Source organism: Corvus cornix, chromosome 19 (assembly GCF_000738735.6).
Source record: "Corvus cornix cornix isolate S_Up_H32 chromosome 19, ASM73873v5, whole genome shotgun sequence".
NCBI lineage: Eukaryota > Metazoa > Chordata > Aves > Passeriformes > Corvidae > Corvus > Corvus cornix.
In genome coordinates this window covers 9,376,269-9,399,047 of record NC_046348.1, presented here as the reverse complement: position 1 = coordinate 9,399,047, position 22,779 = coordinate 9,376,269, and the positions used below count along the sequence as shown (strand labels likewise).

Below are 22,779 nucleotides of genomic sequence, written 5' to 3'. Positions count from 1 at the left end.
TAACCACCAAAAGGCTTTAACCGTTCCGTCACGGCCTCTCCTAACGCTGGGAAAACAAGGAAAGGATTGGCGCTAGCCTAGCCCAGGTATTTTTAGTATTAACAAAAAATGAGTGTTTGAACAGCAGTGACCCCCACGAGAGGGGATTTCTCCGTGACACCGTTCCCAAGGGATCTTCAGTAAAATCCTGCTTTTCCTGCTGGTCACCAACTGTTCTCATGGTTCCTCTTCGCAAAAAATGAGAGCTGAGTATCTATACACATACAAAATCTGGCTGGCTTCGAGAGAAGCCCGAGAGCCTGAAAGAGTTCAATATCCAAGCCTGAGAGCCGATTCCTGATCCAGTCTGGGTTTTTCCACATTCCGGATCCCGGGCTCATCCCTGGCAGTTTTCCAAACCCTTTTCCCCACCCTCCCACCTGGGGTGTGGCTTCATTTGAACCGGGCCACGTGAGCCCAACCTGCACCGGTTATTCCCAAGACAACTGGATGCTGTCCAGCTCTGGAAAGGAATTCTGTTTTTCCTCATAAAGACCCCAAACTGAAGGATTCTGTTTGGAACCTTCCCCAAACAGAGGTCTGGCTGTGAACAGCAAAAAGGCTGTTGAGTTCTAACACAAAAATAACAAAACACACCAGAAACGAACCACAGTGTGCCTCTCTTTTTATTCTTTATTTTACAGTTCACAATTAGAAACCTACTGGTAAGTTACACAGTTCACTGATCCTCGCGTTTGAGGGGTTTCACTGCCTCGGAGTCGTGTCCCATCTCATCCCAGGAAGGTGGCAGGAGGTGCCACCAAGGCCACCCGCGGCCACAGAACCCGCAAGGAGCCCTCCACGGCCACCCTTCGTGGGGGAGGTTAATGGGCAGCAGGGATGATCCCCTAAAACCACACTTCAAATGGAAAAATACACTGCACCTCATCTCAAGGTTACTTTACAGACTTAAAAATGTTCTTGGGGGAGGGGGGGAAAACCCAACTTCCAGGGCTGCAGGGCAGCCAGGTTGTATTTGCAGGGAGCAACCACCTGGACAAACCCTTTGTCAAGGTTCTGCACCTTAAGCAATTCTCTCCAAATCCTCCTTTTACACAGCAGGGAGATGTAAAGCCCCTCCTCAGCCACACATTTCAACATCTGCTGAACTTTGCACACAGTTGCTGCCACAATTCAGTGTTTCACCACTGCTGCCCACATCCCTGCTCAGTTTTTTTCTGCTCAGAAGTTCCTAATTTCTAAAAGAATTTTTTTTTTTTGGCCTCTTCAGTAGTTCAACCACCTTCTTAAGATGGTACACGCTGCCCAGGGCACCTGCTGGGAATCCACACAAAGGCACCACCTTGGCATCCCGGAGCAGGGCAGTGCAAGACTTCCCAAGGGGCAGGAATTTCACTCACAACAAATTAAAAAGCCAAATCCAGGTGCACTTGTCAGTAGAAACTGGTGACAGATGAGGAATGGACAGAACACGCCATGAGCATGTGTTAATAAAGAGGAAAAAAAGGGGCAAATTGTCTTTTGTTTTTGCCATTATTAAGGAACATTTTGCCAGTTTTCTCCTTGTATCCTCCTACAGCTGCTCACCTTTGGCACAAGGAATTCTAGGTATCACAAGGTTTAACTCATAGTAATACTTCAATATCAACACTCAGCACTTACACAGCGCCTGTCGTGGTCAAAGTGCTTTACAAAAGCTTGTGAGTCCTCACAACACCCCTGTGAGGTAGGTGAGTGTTATTATCCCCATTTTCCAGCTGGGGAAACTGAGGCAGAGAGGTAAAGTGACTTGCCCAAGGCTGTACAGGGAGCTGAAGTCGTGTCTTGGTGGCCCAACTCTGGTCTCCCTTGCGGAGGGGTAACACAGATGAACTCCCAGGGCTCTCCTGGTGTCAGCCAAACAATCCAGCCCTGATTCCCCAGGCTCTCCGTCCTCTGCTCTGACCAACTGACCATCCCCAACCTTCTGAAACGCTGCCTGGAGTCCAGCAGGAGCTGGACAGGGTCTGCAATCTTAAGGCAACATGTCCAAGAGCTCCACAGAGAGCTGGACACACACAGACCTCCCTGCAAAGAGTCTCAAGACAACTCCAGCTCTGCTTTGGGGCCAATTCTCTTCTCCCTCAACCCAGAGCCAAACTGGGGCTGCACCAATACAAGATCTCAACTCAGACCTTTCACCTGCTGCTTTTCTTTGCCAAAATGCCCCTACAAATCTCTCCTCGTTCTGGACACCTTCGGCACGGCTCGTTCCTCTCTCTCTCTCTCTCTCTCTCTCTCTCTCTCAGAGTTTGTGTCTCTACACAGAAATAAACTTCCACCACTTCCAGCTCCTCAGCACCAGCATTTCAACAGCAGCAGAGCAATCCACGTTTCCAGAAAAGTGTCAATGCATGCAAATATCACATACAGAACATCCAGAGTGCTGGGAGATGATACCAAGGATAGAGGTGATCACAAGACAGCACACGTTTAGTTTTTATTAAAAATACCAAACAACTCACTCTTACTGTAACTATGCCACTTAGATTATCATCCTAACCTGCACAAGGACAGGTGCTTTTCCTCCAACTATTTACCTACCTAGAAAAAAAGAGAAATATCAAGCACACACATTTATACTTCCTCAAACTTGGCAGTCATGATTCATGTGAGGGGGAAAGGAGGGCTGGGGGAGGTTGTACACTGGGGTTAGGGCAGTGGAATATAAAAGAAATAGAAAATATCACATGCATCATCACCATCAGTAATCAACCTGATGAAAATAAACCCCAAATATTAGATGGATTCATGTATGACATCCACTGAAAATCTCAAACCCTAAGCACACTGAAGCTGGCAAACATCTTGTGCCACTTCACCTAGGTCCACACACAGCATCAGCAACTAAGATCAAACAAACCTTGAAAAGAAAGCAAAAGGAAGAATAAACCAGCCTGGAGACAAACAATCTTCTACAAACCACTTCCCTGCATTATTTTCAAATACATTTTTACTCTTAAGCAGTTTCAGAAAGGAGTGGGGGAGAAAGAGACCCACTACGAGTTTGTGGTTTTTCTTTCTTCAAACTGGCTCAGCACCAGCACCAGCTCAGAGAGAGGGAGAGAAAAATAATTCTTCAAACACGATCCTTGGTACTTGATTAAAACGTTGCCAGCCAGCCGAGGGAACCCTGGGCTGCCAGAGGGTTCCAAGTGGAGTGGACACGGTGCTGCTCATGGTCCTCCTCATCCTCCTCCCCTGCTACGAGATCTGCTCCGTGGGCCTCATCTGTATATCCCCAATCTGCAAGAGACCAACATGAATGGAACTGTGCACTGGAACTCTGCCCTGGGCACTTCTCTGCTGCCCCAGCCTGTGAGCAGGAACCAGCCTGATTAACTGAGATGTGAGGAAAGCAGGGGTGAATGGACCTGCTCTGCCTTTAGCAGGGGGCAAAAGCTCAAATATGCACGGAAAAGGTGCAGGATCTTTTCTTTTTAAGCCAAGCAAAGCCAGTTATCCCCAGGGATGCAGTGTCAGGGAGCACGTCTTGCTCCAGGGAGCAGAGTTCACACGAGACGCTGGAACCCCTCACGATCAAAGTCTGCTTTCACAACAGGAACTCTGCTGCTGCATGTGCTGAACACCAGCTCTGCTCCTGCTGCTGCTGCCTCCAGCCCAAAGCTGGCCAAATATTTCTTGTCTCTCAGGAGGGGAGTCCCTCTGGCAGCACAAGCATCCCACACTGAGGGGAGAAGGTCCAACACGTCAGCTGGCAACTGGCAGGACCCAAGACTCTCAGCAAACCTCAGATGGCACCATCCAAAGGGCAGAGCGTGCCCCCTACCCCTCACATTCCCCCTGCCTTGCACAGTCCTTTTCTAGGATCATGGAATCACAGAATATCCTGACCTGGGAGGGACTCTCAGGGATCATCTAGTCCAAGCCCTGACCCTGCACAGACACCCCAACAATCCCACCCTGGGAGCGTTGTCCAGATGCTCCTGGAGCTCTGGCAGCCTTGGGAATGTGCCCATTCCCTGGGTAGCCTGGGCAGTGCCCAGCACCCTCTGGGGGAAGAATGAGAGTCAGCTCAGCCTTTGCTGGATCCACAGGGATGTGAAGAGCCTGAGAGTGCTATCCCAGAGCCCCTGCAGTGCCATCTCAGAGCAATCCCAGAGCTGCCACCCGGGAAGTGTAAACAAACGTGATCCCTGCTAATCCCCAGCACAGGCTCCCTAAGCTCCCAGCTGATCCAGCGGCAGATCAGCCAGGCCAGGGCAGCCTTCAGCCCCTCCAGCCTCAGCCCCAGCCTACCTGTACGTGAGGAGGGGCACTGAGGACATAGATGACAGCATTGGCCATGTCTTCAGCCTTGAGACACTGCAACGACAGCAAAGGGGCTCTCGGTCAAAGGGCACCACAGAACGTTCCTGCCCATCCATAATGAGGTCAGACAGTGTCACTGGGGCATGTCCAGAAGGCACAAGCAAGCAGGAAATACCAAATCAATTAAAAATTTAACAAAGGATGTGTCTGGTGCTGATAATTCTTCGACTGCTGTGAGTAACCTCACTGCTGGCACAGTAATTCTGCCAGGTCAGGCACTGCCATCCTTATCAGGAATTCCCACAGGAAACCCCGTGCCACCTGCAAGACAACACTTCTCCTTGTGCTGGCACCTCTGTTTGTCACACCTTCTGGGCAATGAAGAAGTCACAGCTGGCAAAATGGCAGAGCTGACTGATACTTATTTACAGAAGCATCAAAATAGAAGGAAAAATATAAGGAGCTGGAAACTGAATCCAAATGAAAATCTACACAGTGTGCAAATAAATACCAGAGCAAAATTGGAGGTTTGAGGGCTGAGATTGGAGAGCACTGGGCTGGAACCATTAGCCAGGACAAAGACTGTTCAATTATAATCAGAGCCACTTCCCTGTTTCCATTCCTCCAAGTCCTACCCGAATGCTTTCATAGGTTGCAGCAGCTCTCTCGGGGTCGTTATCATGAAGTTTAAAAGCAAATCCTGTTTCCACCAGTCCTGGAGATATGCACTGGAAAAAAGCAGAGCACATCCTAATAGGATTCGTAATTCCCCTTTAGTAAAAGAATTAAAAAAAAAAAAGAAAAGGAGAGAAAACTTTTTAGAAAAAGCAAAAAAAATACCAAACAGAAAAACATTCATTTTTCTGTTATTCTCCTTTCCCACTCATTTTTTAAGGGAATAGTTGAAGTGAGCAGGCTTTGCCTTAATGATTGTTGTGGCAGATATCTCTGGTGGGTACTTGCCTGTTCACACCCCAGAGGCACAGAGAAGCAAAGAAAAACATGGAAAAGCTCTGTCTGAGAGCAGAGAGCCCAGCTGAGTGCCTCCCTCTGTTGATGTGACCCCCCCAACAAGCACCTGCCCACTTTGTGCACCCAAAAAATACCTTCCCAGACATGGCCCTGTGCCCCAACCTGCCTGGCAAAGACAGCCACAGCTTCCCACAGGATTTCTAGGCCATTCCCAGTGTGCTGAGCACTATTTTTGCATCCCCTCGGCTCTTTCCCAAAGGGAAAAGCTCTGACCCATGAAACCTGCCTCCCACCAGGGCAGAGGGAAGCAGGGGGCCCTCAGCACTCACTGTGGCTCGGATGTGGGTCTTGGCCTCCCGCAGCTCCTGCCGCAGCCCCTCGGTCAGCGCTGTCACCGCGTACTTGGTGGCACTGTAAAAATGCACCACGGACTGGGGCACCACGCTGTGGCCATTCATGCTGGGGGGAGAGCACAGGGGACAGGGCTGGAGGGACCAGCAGGACACCCAGAGCATCACAATAAACCCACAGAGAAGCTGACACGGGGCCTGCAGCAGGGAACACACCACAGGCTCCTCTCAACATGACTCAAACTTCCTGACCAGCTCCAGAAATCAATCTCAGCCCTGCCCCATCATGAGTGATTGGTATTATCCTTTTCTCCCTGGTTTGGTCTTCCTTGCTTTTAGACCAGCAAAGATCAAGTTTGAAGTATCAACCACCACAATCCTTGGAAAACCCCATCAGCAGCACAGCAAGCCTGAAACTCCAGTGCTTAAATCCTTCCTGTAAGGCAGGGAGGAGGAGGAGGCCCCCATGGCTGACCCCACAAAGTGCTTAAATCCCCTCTGCTGCAGGGTAGAGCAGGAGGCCCCCGAGGCTGATCCCACAGCCCCCTTTGTTCACCTGTTAATGTTAATTATGTGCCCATCGTCAATGTTTCTCTCCTTCATGGACTGGTAGGCCTCCCGGGTGCAGATGCTCACAGCCATCACATTGACCTGAGGGGGGAGAAAAGAAGAAGAAATTAAGCCCAGCAGCCCTGCCTGGCACCCCTTGATTTGCCCCTCGTGTGCCCAAAGCCTGGGATATCAGTTCCAGTCCCTGTCCCCTGGCAATTCCCAGGAACACCCGGAGAAGGAATTGCTCATACACCCCACACCTGAGCTGGGGGCTGCAGTCACAGGGGCGGGGGGGGCACAGACACCCAGAGTGAGCAGAAATGAATGGACTTGATTGTTTTAGGGGCAAGTGTGAGGGCAAATCCCAAATTAAGGGAGAGCAAACCCCCTCCCCGCAGGCAGGAGACAGAGCCTACAGTTCTGCCGAGCACTGAGCACTCCGGGCTTTGGGCAGCTGGCAGGGCACTAACAGCAGGTAATTAGGTCAGCTCGTTAACGAGGAAATCCCCAGATCCTGCCTGTCAGAGCACCAGCAGCTCAGAGGAGGCACCGTGGCCACCAAAGAGCTCCCAGGACACACGAACCAAAGATCACTTTGTGCCACAGGGAACACCAGAGTGGGCAACTCACCCTGGGGGTGTGCAAGCCACCGATCTGTCACTGCCTGCTGACATTTTCCTCAGCCCTAACTGGCAATTTGCCCCGTCCTTTAGGATCCAGAGCTTTCCGAGCTCTTGCTCTTTGGACCAGCACTTCCCATCGTGTCCTGGCTTGGTTAAACTCAGTCCTGTCACCTCCACAACCATTAATGCTGTGGAGCCATTAATGCACAGCCGCCTCCAGGGTTCCTTGATCATAAAACACAGAGTCAAAGCTCCCGGTGTAGATAAAGATAAGGACATTCTCCCAGCTGGAATACAAAGGGCCCAGAGGTACGTGCAGGACTGATGAGCACGAATCTCAGCAGCAGTGCTAATTGCTCAGGTGGCTGAGATTTGGAAAGGGATTTGCTGAAGGCCGCCAGAAAGGCTGTGACCATCCCCTGGCAGGTCCTGTCTAACATTGTGTCACTTTGCCAGCTAAATGAGCAGGACAGGAGGGTCTGAACACGCTGCAGTGAGTGAAATCTCCAGGAAGAACTGATTTTCAGATGAATCAGAAGGAATAGTGCCACTATAAATGGGTGGAGCAGCAGGAACGAGGCCATGTGGGCAGCGAGGGATGGAGACGGGAGAGGGCTGGGGATCATCGCTGGGAAAATCACGAACAAGAACAGGGCAGAATAACCTGGACTTGCTGGCACGGAAGGACAGGCAGGAGAGGGCCACTGGTTTGGAGAAAGGGCTGGAGCTGAGAGATGCAATTCCTGAGCAGCACAAAGGGGAGCGGGGTCAGCTCAAGGATCTTCTGTCACTGCTTTTGTCTCGGTCGTTATTCCCTGTTCACTGCCAGAGGCCATCCGTGAGGGGTTTGTCCCAGCCAGAGATAAACAGGGCATTTGTCTGATCCTGGGAGTACCCAGGCAACACAAGTGGAGTCATCACCCCCATCCAAGTGCACTTTGGCCAAGCACAGAGTCGCTGCTGGGCACCTCGGCCATCACACCTGGAACTGCAGGGATAAATCTTTAACCCGGGAATTCACCTGGGCTGTGCAAGGAGGAAAATGAGCAGAGAGGGCAGCAGAAGGGCCCCTCAGCACTGGAGTGAAGCCCAGAGCAGGCGGGGCATGTGCAGGCTTTGGGATTCCACAGCAGGGTGGTCAGGGGACGCAGGAGTCACCAGTCCTTTGGGATCTGGATCTGGGCAACTGCTGGTGGAGAAACCCTTCATGACAAACAACATCCCTGCCCCAGGATGCCCCAGCCCAGCAGGCAGCTCAGTTTTGGAGCAGTCACTCCCAACTCCCTCTCCAAAGGCCACTAGAGGGTAACATCATCCCAAAGCCTGTGACTCAGGGAGCAGCCATTCCTCTCGTGGGCAGAGTTACAACATTTTGACAGCTCCTGGCAAAGCAAGATCCCAATCAACAGCCACTGTGGGAAAGTCCAGAGCCCTGTGATAAAACCCCACGGTAGAACAAAACAACTGGCTGGAAGGCAGCTGAGCTGGGATGGCCTTTTCCCACCAGCACAGGCTGGATTTTGGGGTGAAATCCCATTTCAAAACGTGGAACAGGCACTGAGGAACCTAAAAACACGCCTGGAAAACGAGCAAGTCTGTATCACCCCGAGCATGCATATCCATGTAAGACATTTTTCTGCCTGGTTCCTGTGTTAAGGAGAAAAGGTTCAAAGGTCCCTTGGCAAGGATGGCCACCACACCTGGGGCATGCTCACTGCCCAGGCAGCAGCTCCGTGACAGAAACCACATTTCCCAGCAATTAATGACTTCCAATTGCCACATTAGAGAACATAAAAGACCCTGTTCCTAGAAGTGCTCAGCATTTCACTTCCCAGAATCAGCCTTTTCCAAGGCATCCAAACGAGTACCTCAGCTCCAAAGCACACATGGAAACACAGCTTACAGCAAACACATCCCTGCACAGATGGTTTAGAAAAGCAAGAAGAACAGAGCCTGGCTTGTCAACGAGTAATGCCAAGAATCAAACCCATTCCGTGTCTAGAGGAGCGAGAGGATGTGTGCTGCAGCCCTCTGTGCCCTGAGCAGGGAAAATGGGAAGTTCAGCTTCAATTCCTGGCTGGAAAGGTCAGTGGGTAAAACGTGAAGGAGCTGCTGCAGCCCCGGAGCCTGGCTCAGTGTGTGCACAGCACCCAGCCCCAGCCCCTCCTGCACATCAGGACTTTGCTCCAGCCTCACAAATCAGCGAGAAGATGGGGGAAGCTGTGAACCAGGGGAGGATGGGCTCAGAACCTGCCTGAGGTGACACCTTCCCTCCTGCACCCACAGCAGATCTGCTGGCTGGAGAGGCAGGGCTCCGTGCTGCTGTGAAGCAACACATCTGCGATTCCAAACATCTCCCTGCGGCCTGGGGAGAAGCAGCTCCCACCTCGGGAATAAATACCAGACAACAAAGAACGGGAACATTAGGAAAGGAGGGGAATAAGTAAATGATAACATGGTTCTGACTGTTAGATATAAAGCAAGAAGGAGGATACTGAGAGGGGAGTCTGGAAGGAGACAGAGCCTCAAAGCTCATAAAAAATGCATGGAAGCAAAAATCAATTTACTAAAAAGAAAAAACATGCCTTTAATTTAAGGCCCTAATGCCTCCTAAATCGATGGATCGATGGCTGTTTGGAAACTTTTCCCATCCTGCAGCCCAGAGGTGCCCTGGAACTCTCCAACAGCATCTCCCACCACGCTGCTCTCCAGGGAAACTTGGGAAGAAGCCTCCCTGCTCCCACACAGCTCTGCAAAGCCCAGTGGCCTGTGAAAGGTGCTGGCAGCCCTCCCTGTCCTGCCCCTGCGAGGGGAACGGGCCTGGCTGACCCTGCAGAGCCCCCCGAGGCCCTGCCCCGGCGCCTGCACGGCCTGGAGACACAGACACTTCCAGGAGACATTTCCAGGAGACATTTCCATACAGCCACAAAGCAGGGGCACAGAACAAAAGGGAAAACTCCACTGAGCTGTTTCTACCCCTCAGCAGCAGCATGAAAAGCAAAGCCCAGGCTTGTCGGGCTGCCCAGGCCAGGGTGGGTGAAGCATTTGGCTCTGGAGCATCCCAGGGCTTTGCCTTTCCATTGGAGGTGGGAGGGTTGTTCAATTAACACAGAAATCAGGAGCCAAGCCAGCAGCTGCTGGGAGGATGGTGAGAGGAAAATATCTGCCAGCACAGGGAGAGAGCTTGGGTGTCTCAGGCTGCTCCCAGTGCTACAACAGCATTTTTGCCAAGCAGTAGGAGCAGAGAGAGCCGTACGGATCATCCCTGGGAATAAAACATTCCCCCAGCCCCGTTTCATAACACTGCCCTTGTGGGGTCACCACCCTGCCTCTCCTCCCACCCCAAAGCAGCACCCACAAGCAGGGGGACCCCCCAGGCTCCCAAACTTTGAGCCACTGTAATCACCAACACTGGCGTGTCTCATACAGGAAAATCCCTATTCCAAAATCCTCCTCCCTAAAAGTGGTGGGAGATGAGATTAAAGGGAGCACTTCCAGCTGAGCAGCCAGGGAAGGGAATACAGAATGGGGAAGGGCTTTCAGCTGGGAAGAACCACAAGTCCCCTCAGCCTGCCCACCTGACAAAGAACAGAGATAAAGGAGCACAAGGGACACGCAGCATCCCCGAGGGATCCACACATCACACGGTCCCAGGGACCAGGACAAGGAGTTTCCAAGGCCCAGGTGACCCCCAGGGCCCGGCTCGCAGCGAGTCAGGGCTGGGCAGTGCCCTGCTGGACACCAGCTCAGCCTCAGCTACACTTCACTTCATTTTCTTTAAAGCCTCCATGGCAACGGGGGCCGGGGAGATGCGGCTGTGCAGTGACCCAGGCTGGGCAGCTCACAAAGCCTGGCTGGGCAGACAAAGCTGAGCTGAGCTTGCTTTGGCTGCAGTCACAGCAGCCAGCAGTCAGGCCAAAGTCCTAACAAGAACTTAATTAGCCAGGATATGGCAGCTCTTGCCCTGGCAGCAGGAGTCTGAAGCCTCAATGTGCTTCTCTGTTTTGCTTTACACAGCCCCCGAGACCACTCTGGAGGAACAGCCAGGGGAGCTGACACGTCCCAGCTGACTCCACTGTTGGACACAGTGGCCCTGAGCCTACAGCTTCAAACAGCTTTTCAGACATGTCCTTCCCTTCACTGGGACAAGCTCTCAGAGCTGCTGCAAGTGCCACAAGGATTACTCACAGCCATGAGTCCCACTCCTGCTCCTGTGAGGAAAACACTTCTGTGTACAAGAGAAAGTGGCACAGGAGGGGAGATCACTCTGTGAAAGGCTCTTGGTTCAGCACCTCACTGGCCAGAGCTGCAGGAGGGGACACTGCAAGGACACCCAAACCATGCTGAGGTCCCACAGCTGTGGCTGCCACTGCTAGGTGCAGAAAAGGGGCCTCACATAATGACAAAAAATGGTGAAGTCACAGAGAGATGCCCAGCAGCACCTCAGGACAGGAGGACCCAGGGAGAAGTTGTAAATGGGATGGGCCATGTGCACAACTCCCATTTCAGCACACAAAATGCTCTCATTCACATCCAGCCCTAACCAGATTATGGGCAGAAAATTAAGCTATGACAAAAGACAAAAAGCATTACAGCTTTTTAAGCCAAAAAGAATCTGCCCATTTTTACAACCCACTGCCACAACTAACAGGATTAGCTGCAGAAGCCAGCGCTTGGCATTCGATTTCCTGCTTTATTGAAGAAAAAAAAAGTGAGGCTCTCCACCCTTCAGGGAGCTAAAGGAAAAGTGCTGCTGTGTTTCCATCCTCCAAGGTGAGGGCTCAGCAGGGCAAGGTGTTCTTCCACTCCCCAAGCAGCAAACCTGGTCAGAGCAGGCTGGGGAGCAGATCCTCAGCTCTGAAATGAGTAGATGGTGGCCAGAAGAAAGAGAAATGTGGCCCAGCTCCTGCTCCCTCAGGAGGATACTCACATCTATCATGGTCCTCCAGCCCTCCGTCTTCCCCGAGAGCAGGGGCTCGGGCCGGGCCAGCCCCGCGTTGTTGATGCAGACGTCCACCCCCTGGTGAAGGGTCTTGATGGCCGAGAACATGGACAGGATCTCCTCCTCGTTGGACAGGTCACACTTGTACGGGATCAGCGTCCCTGGGTAGCCGGCGCTCTGGCACTCTGCTGCCAGCTTCTAGGGGAGAGAGGGAGGAGGGAAACGGCCATCAGGAAGGGAAAAAACAGCCATCAGGAAGGGAAAAAACAGCCATCAGGATGGATGGAAACAGCCATCAGCCCCCTCTCCTTGTGGAGCAGCTTATCCAGCCATTTCCTGAAAAACACACCTCAGGGCTAACACACCCTGGGCTGAAAAGCAGGCACTGGGGAAGAATCACTGTGATGTTAATTAAGAAAAAGGAGATATCATATCCAGGAGAAGCGGAGAGCTCCAGCCCTTAAGTTATTGAACTTGAGGACACTCTCAGTGCTCATCCATCACCCCGGGCAGTACTGCTCAAGGTGAGCAGTGCTGGCAAAATACAAATAAATCCTGCCCTGGCACCAGGCTCTGAGTCTGCCACACTGGCAAAGGATGTGCCTGACAATTCCTCGTTAGCCAGGACCAAGAATTACTCCAAATATCCCAATCTTTTGTCAGGCTGGGTGACACAAAGCCAAGGAAAGGCCAGGAGCTGCTGCTGGCTGCCTGCGCTGCCGCCACCACACCGCATCCTCCCGAGGATGCCCTTTACCCCTGACACTAATGAGAAGCAGCATCTCCTCCCTGATGTGTCACAGCAGTGACAGTGACAGCTCCCAGCGCCAGGCAGGAGCCACATGATGTCTGGCTCCTGCGGGGAGATGGACTCTGGCTACAAACGTCCACCAAATCACTCGAACGCCGTGGCCCGCGGCGGTGTCACCAACAGTGACATTTCAGCGGGTGCAATAAAGCCCTGCTCCTGCCACGGGCAGCTTTCCCACTCCTCCCAGCTCCTCCCTGCATTCCAAGGACTGCAATTTCCAGCCTTTCATAAAAGGAGGAGCGAGGCCCAGTGCAGGAATCTCCTGGACGTGACTGCACACGAAGGCGGCTGCGGAGCAGCTCCAAGCTCGGAGTTCCTGCCCTGCAGAGGGACAAATGCCAGCCCCTCCCCAGCCCTCCCTGCACCCCAAGCACGTTCATTTGAAGCACTCTGGGGCAAGTGGCTCTGTTTGGTAAATGATTTTTGTGTTTCCCAGCAGCTGAGCCCACAACAGAGCTGGACCAAGGCCCTGAGCAGGGAGTTGCAGCTTTGCTGCTTTACCTTTCCCAGCAACCCACAGCTTTCATGGACCACAAGCCAGAACCAGCCCAGGGCTGAGCTGTGGTGCAGGAGCTGCTCTCCTGTCTGGCTCCCAGCACAGGGAAGGCACTGCAGTAACACAAGAATGATTAGTATTGCTCTCACAGCACCAGGCGACACGGGGACGGACGTGCCGAGTTCAGCTGGAGATCGATCCACCCCAGCAGCATCAGGATCCCTGGAGAGCCCTGCTCAGGCTGAGCTGACAACATCTCTGCCTGAACAAAGGTGCCTCTGGGACTGAATCCTGCCTCTCTGTGCCCTCCTGGGGCTGCCTGCACTTTGCCATACAGGCAACCTTGTTGATGACGTGCTGATAGGAGGGGAAAAATATATTCCTTTTCACTATCAGAGCACAGGCTTGAAAAAACAGTCGAGGGGGGGAAAATCTGCAAGAGCAGCACTTAGAAAATTCACAGCAGTATGAAGGGCTGCTGGAAGGTTCTAAACTGCTCCAGGGATGGGGTCTCGTTCCTGCAAAGACACTGGAGAAAAAAGGGGCAAAGGGACCACGAACTGGTGCGAGAGTGCGAACCAGGCAATGCCAAAGATGTTCAAAGATGAGAAACAAAGGAACAAGGGGTTGGGAGGAATCTCCCAGAGCAGGACCCATGCCAGGAGAGCTGGCTGGAGGAAGAAGAGCTCAACATGGACAGGAAAGGACAGAAAAGCTCATGGACAGCCCAGAGGGACACAGGGCCATGTCTCACAGCTGTTTCCATGTCCAGCTGCCACTTCCACCATTTGGAGAAACCTTTCCCTGCTCAGTCCAGCCTCTCAGTGGAAGCAGTCACAGATGAAGGAGCAGAGGAAACAAGGGGTGTGATTTGCTCTGGGATGACCCTGCTGGAGCAGGGAGGTTGTATCAGATGCCCCACTGTGGTCCCTCCAACCTGACCATTCTGGCTGTGGGCTCTGGACAGCAGTGCCTCCAGTGCTGGAGCTGCCCATCCTCTGTTCCCAGGCAGACACAGACAGAAAGGGCTTTCTCCCTGGGAGAAAAGCTTCTCTGACACAAGTGACCAGGGAAACCAAATCTCTCTCAAAACCTTTCTCTCCCTGTCTGGTGTCTCGCCGCCTCCAACGAGCCTCAGCACGGATCCTTTCATCTCTCAGGCTGCACTTGTGCTAACAAATTCTCTTTGAAAACCAAGTGCTGAACACTGCTGACATCCAGGCAGGGCTGAACGTGCTTCAACCATCTACAGATAAAGAGTCATCACAAACTCTTCAAAGAAACATCAACTGCGGGCAAGTTTGCAAGAGACTTTTGAAAAGCAACTCTCTGAGCTACAGAGCTTGCAGAGTTTTTTTTCAGAGCATCCATTAAGTCACTCAAGTGATGCTCGTTCCACTTTGAGCATGCCACATGCACATGGAGGAAAGAAAAAGAGAAAAAAGCTGGTTTTTCAGATTTCATAAACAGTTTGAGAGTGACCAGGTAATGCAACAGCAATACAGACAAGGCCAGTGCAACTCCAGCAGCAGAGATGGAAATCTGAAATAAGAATGGTTTGGGTTGGAAGGACCTTAAAGATCATCCAGTTCCACACCCTGCCACGGGCAGGGACACCTCCCACTATCCCAGGCTGCTCCAAGCCCTGTCCAGCCTGGCCTGGGACACTTCCAGCATTTCTGTATACACACCATTATCTCTGGATGCTTGGAAATGGACAGCCAGGTGCTACTCAGTCTGGAAGGATGCCTCACATTTATGGGATGGGTTTGCTGTGTTAAGAAACCACCAGTTCTCCCCAGAAGGGGTTAATGCTCTTTGTGTATATGGGGCACAGCGCCCTGCATTTACATTCAGTCCTGGTAAAATGGTTTTACAGAACTAATTGATATAAAAATGTTAAGGGACTCTTAAGGGGAGGGGGAAAAAAAAGAAGGAGTCATGTAGGGTTTTATTTGGCAAACCATCCCATTAGCTTCAGACACATTTAGTTCAGAGAGACTAAAGCCAGAAGAAGCCATCAGGTAATTTTTAATCTAACCTGCCATTCGTCACAGGTACTTGTGTCCTACTGACTGAACTAGTGCTTAAACACAGAGCTGCACCAAGAAACCAGCTGGAAAAGCACCCAAGTCACCCCAATTACTTTTGCTATCTAAAGGAAATGAAGGAGAAAAATTCATCAGAGAAAACAGCACCACAGCTCTGAAAGAAAACTGAGGGCTTACAAACCCTTTCATTCCACTGATTGGCAAGTCTGAAGCTGCTTTTAATTAAGATTTAATAGCAGTACAACGGCATAATAGAGATGTACAGTGAATAAAGCACTAGAGTGAGGTTTATTTGTTTATTTCCACAGTGCTCTGTGACCATGAGCGAGATTCAGAGCTGTGGGTATCTTTTGGCCCACATGAGCCAAGGGTAAATACTACTGCACATTTCTTCCCAGGCACTGGAGCCAGGCTCCTGCTAAGCTGGGTCTGGCTGAGCCATCACCTGGGAGCTGTCCTCCCAGACTGCTCCAGAGCCACGCTGCTCTTCTCCAAGCCCTCCCTGCTCCCTGCACTTTCCCAGCAGTTGAACATCCCAGGATATGTTTTTCTTAGCTCACTTAATTTTCAATTTCCAGTGTCACACACGAGCCACAGCGCCCCGGAGGTCCCTGCTACCTCCAGGCACTCACACAGTCCCTCCTCACGTCAAGGCATTTTTAGTTTCTCCCTTCTTGCTCCAGGCTGGCGTGGGGGAGGAGGAGACGCTGCTGTCACCATGACAGCTCATTAGAGCAATATCTCTGCCTTACTCTGAGCTGTGCCTGTCGCTGCCCGTTCCACCAGCAGATTCCCAAGGCAACCCACAGACACCCAGATTGGAGGGCAGAGCTGAGCCCCAGCTTCTGCCTGACACCCCCAGATCCTGGCACCTGCCTCCTGTGACATCTCCACCTGGAAAATTATTTTAATTAAGTCAAAGTCCGCCTAATCTTGCAGCGGTGAAGGTCTGAGATGCTCTGAGAATTTAAGGTGCGATCAGAGGTCCATGGAAACCAGCACGGACCCACCCTGAGTAAAACAGATAACCGAGTACATCCCAGGTGAGCAGGACTTGGGAGCACTCCTGGGGACACCCAGGACCTGTTCCCAGAGCTGCCACGAGCCCTTCCCAGCCCCAGCACCCCGAGAGAGCCCTCGCAGCCGACAACGCACCGAGAGCTCCGAGCTGGGCGTCCCAGGCAGACCCGAGCACCGACTGCATCCAGGGGCTGGGCCACTCCACGAGCACCAGAACAGCGGGTCCCCAGCACCACAGCTCGGGGTGGGCCTCTTCTCCTGCCAGCACCCCTCGGAGTGGCCGTGGCCTTTCTGCAGGGCTGGCAGAGCCTGGTGCTTTCCGCTGTGCCCGGCAGCGAGGGCAGCAGCGGCCCCACGGTCACTCCTCAGCTCCCGGCCTGTAATCCCCGAGGAATCCTCTCCGGGAGAGGCAGATTAATGCACGCCAGGAGGAGCCTGGGCTTTCCCCCACGGGCTCCCAGCGCTCTCCAGCTCTGAAATTCCGGTGGCAGGTGCTGGATTTTATTCCAGCCCAGGTTTACGAGCCGCGGAGAAGCGGACGGGGCTCCCGCGCGTCCCAGCCCGGCCGGCGGGAGCAGCGGGTGCCAGGAGCAGCCCTTGCCCGGGCACACACAGCTGCAGGTGCTGGGATCAAACATCTGCAGCCACGCCAGCCCCGCTCGGGGCCACGCCGGCCTAATCCCAGCCAAGCGGCTGAGCCGCACGGGCCTGGCGGGGACAGAAAGCCGGCAGTCACAGAGCCAGGGCGGCACAAACCCACCTGGGGTGGCACAAACCCACCCTGTCAGCCAGGAAATCCCCATCAGCACTGCCCACGTGGGCACCGTGCAGGAGACAGGGATAAAACTCAACTTTAGCACAGCCACTGCTTTCTGCGGAGCTTAAGCTATTCATAAACCCCAGGAAAAACACCGTCGTATTTTCTCCACAGCACTGTGGCAGCTCCTTTCACACCTCCCTGCTCTGGGCACTCTCCTTAAACCCAAAATCAGCCAGAAAGTCCCCTCTGTGTCCAACGCTGGCCCTGCACAGCACTCCCACCTTCCCAGGATAGCTGCCAGGTTTTACACAGGGAAACTGAGGCACAGGACAGCCACCTGACCTTTGTTGGAGCACACACACCCCATTCCAGCTCCAAAACCTCAGGAAAGGCTCAGTTATTTATTTGTGGGGCTCTGAGCATGGCATGCCCTGGTATTGCTGCTCTATTGCAAAGCCCAAGGGAACGGAAGTGCAGCAGAGAAGGGGGGGCTGCCACAAAGAGACATTCTTAAAGCACATTTTGGGGCAGAAAGAGGAGGAATCCAACCTGGTTTAAACCTCCTGAGCTTCAAGGCTCAGGAAAATCATGGGAACAGCAAAGCATTTGCTCCCCCCACTCTGGACAGCAATTATGGGGTCTCTGCAGTTTATTAGGAAAGGATCTGCTCAGGGACAAGTGGCAATAAAAGCACTTCAGAGGCCTTAAGCTCCCACCATCCCCGAGGCAAAGCCTTGGCCAAACACAAAACAAGCCCTTCCAGAGGCCAAGGAGACTCTGAAGGTCATTCACTCCACAGGAGCCGTGCCTTGGGATTATCCTGCCTGAAGCTGTTCCTCCTGCCTGAAGAGTGGGGAAAGCCGTGGCTTTGGGAACAGCCCAGGAAACCCATCCCAGCTGCTGAGCAGAGGGTCAGACCCACCAGGGACACCACAGCTGCACCCCACGGACAGACACCCCCAGGGGAGGCCAAAATGGAACCAAGTGACCTCTAAACCATCAATGATCTGCCTGCAGGTAATTAAATACCACACTCAGGTGCTATGAAACAATTACCTGTTAATTACCCTTCGTGGAGCACCCACGGGGTCCAGAGCCTCCCTTGCACCTTAGGGCTGGGCAGGGATCATGGGAGTGACCACAAATGGATGCTCAGATCCCACGAGGAAGACTCAGCTCCTTCCTCCTCCTCCCACACACCCACGCTGCTGCCAGGGAGGAGAGCACTGACCTCAGAGACTGGGCTGCTCCAACCTGCAATCAATTGCTCAGCTTATCAAAGGCTGTTTCCTGAGCGAGATCTAACCTTGACAAAGCAGGCCCTGGTTATAAATGTTACCTTTGATCAATACCTGTCACAAATGCATTGGAATTAATTGGTTAAACCTTGTCTCTTAAGCCACGTTTATTGCTTCCTGCACGGCTCTGCTCTCAGCACGCCAACAAAGACAGAAAAAAAATGGATTTCTTTTGGAGCACAACATCCATGGTGTCCCTGGTCACACCAGAACAAGGCACCCACGGAATGAACGAGCTGCTGGAAGATTTCCAGTGACCTGGAGCAGGTGGGAGTGTCCCACCTGGAGCATCTCCCATCAGTGACAGCCCCAGCCATGCTGCAGATCCAGGGCTCTGGCACCCTGCATGGAGGGAGAGCCCCTGCCAGCACTTCTGCCATTCTCTGTAAATATAAAACAAATCCATTTTAATTATAAAAAGAGCGTAGTTTGCATCACTGCAAACCCCTTGGAAAGAGCTCCCTGTCTCCTGCCTTCCCGCACTCCAAGAGAAAAGCTGCAGAGTCCCTCAGTGCCTCTGAGCCAAAAAAACCCTCCCAATTCCTCCCCACCCTGGCGAAGAACCCTGCAAAACAAAACTCACATATCTCACTGAATAAAAGACCAGAGAGGGGCTTGCCAGACGGGAGGGGGAATATTTTGCCCCATGCATGTGCAAATTCTCCCCTTTTTTGTGCTGCTGCAAGAAGTCGGACACTAAATACAAATTCCTGGAAAACATGAGGAGCAGGGAAGCTGAAGAACACCAGAGTGGCTGAAAATCTCAGTGAGTCTCTGCACCCTGGAGACCCCAGGACCAGCAAGGGGGGCCCTGGGAGGGTGATCATCTCCTAAGGAGCATTTTCTCCCCAAAGCTTGGTCTTCCAAGCTGCTGAAAACGCTTGGCTGCTTCATTAAAGCTCCTGACTTGGAACGCGTGGCGGTGTCTGGAGAGCAGCAAACACTCACTGAGAACACGCCAGAAAGTCCTTGACAGCTGTTAGTACCTCCAGGCTCTGCATTTAAAACAAGCCTTCTACCTGAATTACCTCCTGGCATGCAAAAGGAAAATAAAGCCAGTTTAATTATATGTTATTCCTCGATGTCTGGCTGTTAAAGTCACTGTTTGATGACCCACACCAAAAGTCTCCGGTCACAGAAGCACGGGGCTGTTTGGGAGCAGAGGGGGAAACGTGGCCAGTGGAGCCACTGGAAGGGAAAAAAAAGATCCTTCTGCAGTTTTTGTGGGGTTTTTTTGTGAGCCATTAACATTTTTATTTCAAAAGCCAAATAAAGACCACTGGCGTTGTGACACAGGTTTAATGCCAAACACGCAACTTTGCAAATCCTTCGTTATCTTGCCTCAAGCCCTTATCTGATTTTCCAAGAGATTAAGAAATCTTGACATAGCATTTATTGCCCGAGCTAAATCCCCACCAGACAACCTGCTCTTTCAGCCACCAGTTAGCTGGAGGTTACAAAACCACCTTACAGAGGGGTTCCAGCCATTTTACCTTAAAACTGGTGACTTTAATGAACTTCAACGAAATACAGTGGTTTTGTGCTACACAGTGAGCTCTGTATTCCAGGTTTTACACCCTGCCATCTGCCCTCTTTCCATTTCAAGCTGCCTTGGAGCACCCTGGGATAGTGGAAGGTGTCTCTGCTCATGGGGGTTGGAATGGGATGGTTTATAAGGTCTCTTCCAACCCAAACCAGGCTGGGATTCCACGATTCTGTGAACTACGTCTGTGATGCTCTGGCATCACCAAGCCCTCAACTCCTTCACATTCCTCTTCTCTCCTCCCTCCATCACTGTGTTCCAGCCCTGCTTCCCCAAATCAGAGCACCCCTCACACCAGCAGCAGTCAGATCCTCGGTGGCAGCTCAGGAGTTCCAAGCCTGAATACCTTCCTATTTTATTTTTTTTTTTTTTTTTTTTTTAAGGAAAAGCCTCAAGGTGAACCTCCTGGAGGAAAGCTCCATCAACAGCTCTGCTCTGAAGCGTGGCAGGATCGGGTACAAAGCTCCCACAGCATCCCTGGCAGCCAGGAGGTGATGGAGCTGCTCCCACAGTGACCCTGGATCCCCCCACACTCCACCACCTTCCCTTCCCCCAGCGAGCAGCGCTGCTGGGATGGTTCTTCCTCGTTAAGGAAACATGCTTGACAATAAATAAACCCAGAATAGCAGCGGAGCAAAACACAGTCCAGACACCCACCAAAACAAGTGACAGCGCTGCAGACACACTTGGGTCCCAGGGAGGCGGGAGGGAACGGGGACAAACATCAGCTGCTGTGGGAACACGTGTCTGAAACACCACAGGACGTTTGGGAGCTGCGAGCAGCCAGCACCACCCAGCACATCTGCACCCCAAGCAAAGCCGATAAATCATCAATACAGAAGTGATTGCTCCTGGTGCGCACTGAAATGGAAAGGCAAAGCTTCACAGGACTGCTCGTTGTTAATCCACGCTGTATTTCAGCCAGGAAAGGTTCGGAAAGGAAGGAAACTCACGTGAACACCAGAGGAAAACACAAGTTTCGTTGATTTCTTTCCCAAATGAAAAGATTCCAAAACAAAATCCATGATAAGGGCACTGGTGGAAACAGCAATATTGGGAATAACTTTTCGGAGAGGAATGGGAAGCAACAACATCCTTTAGAGCATCCTTTGCCAGGCACCCTGAGGCTCCAGCACATCAAACACCGGCAGCTGCACGTGGGAAAGCCTTTGGAGAGCTCAGCTTTCCCTGCAAACTGCCGCATCAAAACGCTGGGAAGTCCAAAATTAGAAGCAAGCCCCAAAGGACAGTTCACTAAGTCACGTTGGCGTTCTCTCCTCTCTGCAAGCGGTGCCTCTGCGACACGCAATGAAAAAGGGGAAAAGTTTGGGTTTTCCCAAGCACTTCTTTACTTAACCCCACTCAGCAATGCCACCAGTGCCGAGCCTTGGTTTCCGTGAATTTTGGACCATTTATTCTCAGTGCAGGCAGCTGTGCAGAGCCCTTATCACCCTGGCTAAGGGAACCCAACCCTGGATATTGTACAGGTCTCCTTTCGCTCCAAACACCCAGGATGGCAATATTTAAGCTGACTAAAACTTATTTCCTCCCTCAGAGGAAACTTCTTAAATGGCAAATAAGCTTTGGCTCGTGCCACCGCGAGGCACAGCTGACCAACGCACCCAGCTACAAAAGGCATCCCGAGAAAACACTTCTTTTAAGCATCTTTATTCTCAAGCCAGCGCCGTGGGGTTTTTGACGGGGCTGTAGAGATGCTCCTCGCAGGACTGAAGCTCTATTTTAACACCAACTCCTAGAAACGCCCTGCCTCCCGAGCAGCCGCATCCCCGAGGGGCTGAAGGGGCCCCGGAGCGCCCGCAGCCCGATCCCGCTCCCGGCACCGGCCGGGCAGATGCTATTTTTAACCTCGATAAGAAGCGGCTCAAAAAACCCCCAAAACTGAATGCGCTCCTCGCTCGGGCACCTTCCACCCGCCGCGGGGCCAGGAGAGGCCGGGCCGGGCCGGCTGCGGCATCCCCCGCGCGGTGTCACCGCCCGGCCGCGCTCAGCCCGGGAGCGGCCCCGCTCCGCCGCGGCCTCGTGGGGAGGCGGCCCCCGCCCCGGTGCCGCCGCCGGTACCTCGATCTTGTCGACGCTGCGGGCGCATCCCACCACCTTCATGCCGTGCTGCACCAGCGCCCGCGCCACGGCCGCGCCGATGCCCACGGAGGCGCCGGTGACCAGCGCGACGCGGCCGGTCCAGCGCTCCATGGCCCCGGCCCGGCCCCGCCGCCGCCGCACAAAGCACCGCCCGCCGGCAGCCCCGCCCCGGGGACACGCCCCGGACACGCCCCTGGCCCCCCGGACACGCCCAATGTGGGACACGCCCGTCGGGGACACGCCCTCCGTGCGCTGACGGGAGCGGGGTTGGGGTTTTCCCTCGCCAGGGAACGGAGCGCAAAGGGCAGCTCGTGGTGCGCCAGAGCCTGAGAAGCGCTGGGATGGATGCGTGGAGCGGTGAGGCAGCAGCCAGACAAGGATTGGAGAGGGATGGAAGGGGGGTGGAGAGAGTAGAGGACAGAGCAGCGTGGTGAAGGGGCTTTTATCCCCCCGCCTCAGGGCCAAGGATGCTCAAATAATTCCCAGAAACGCGTGAGGAAACGGATTAATTGAAACGGAAGAGGCAGAAGCGCAGGTGTTTAAGTGATGGAAGGCTGGGATTTAACAATCCCCCCAAAACAGCCCAAGGTGCACCCTCCAAATCCAACCCCCTCTCCCAAAGTGTGCCGTCCTTGGGCACGGCCCTCACGCCAGGATTTCCAGAGCAGAGCCCCTGCCAGCTCCGTGGCAATCCCTTTCCCCAGCTCCTGGCAGCAGAACAGGCGCCTGATGCGGAGCCAGTGCCAGGTTGGCACCGTGCCCCCGACACAGCTGGGCCACCACGGTCCCCACTGGGCTGGCAGCGACTCCACCCTCTCCAAAGCACATCCCTGGAGGTGCACAGAGCCCGGTTTTCAAGGATCTGTCCTTTCCCAGGCCAGCTTTCCTCACCTCACCCCCACCTGAACCGCAGGAACTGAGCACTCCAAGCACAAACACAGACGCCCACC

General features: G+C 53.1%; 1 protein-coding gene across 1 annotated transcript; it reads right to left on the bottom strand.

Annotated features, from left to right (window-relative positions):
• Nucleotides 1-647: 647 nt before the first annotated feature.
• On the bottom strand, nt 648-21,969 carry DHRS11 (dehydrogenase/reductase 11). Its single transcript, XM_039563047.1, has 7 exons — nt 21,809-21,969; nt 11,739-11,948; nt 6,190-6,284; nt 5,613-5,742; nt 4,947-5,039; nt 4,300-4,365; nt 648-3,285 (listed from the first exon to the last, which is right to left on the bottom strand). Exons 1-7 carry the CDS (start codon nt 21,938-21,940, stop codon nt 3,244-3,246), a joined length of 768 nt encoding a protein of 255 aa, XP_039418981.1. The 5' UTR covers nt 21,941-21,969; the 3' UTR covers nt 648-3,243.
• Between the last annotated feature and the right edge of the window lie 810 nt (nt 21,970-22,779).

Bases quoted from the DNA above. Each gene is read 5' to 3' on its own strand.
- DHRS11 (XM_039563047.1), bottom strand. From the start codon at position 21,940: ATGGAGCGCTGGACCGGCCGCGTCGCGCTGGTCACCGGCGCCTCCGTG. The intron at 5,743-6,189 runs GTGAACAAAGGG...CTCTCCCCCCAG, and splicing joins CACATAATTAACATTAACAG to CATGAATGGCCACAGCGTGG. The intron at 4,366-4,946 runs GTAGGACTTGGA...CTGTCGTTGCAG, and splicing joins CAACCTATGAAAGCATTCGG to TGTCTCAAGGCTGAAGACAT.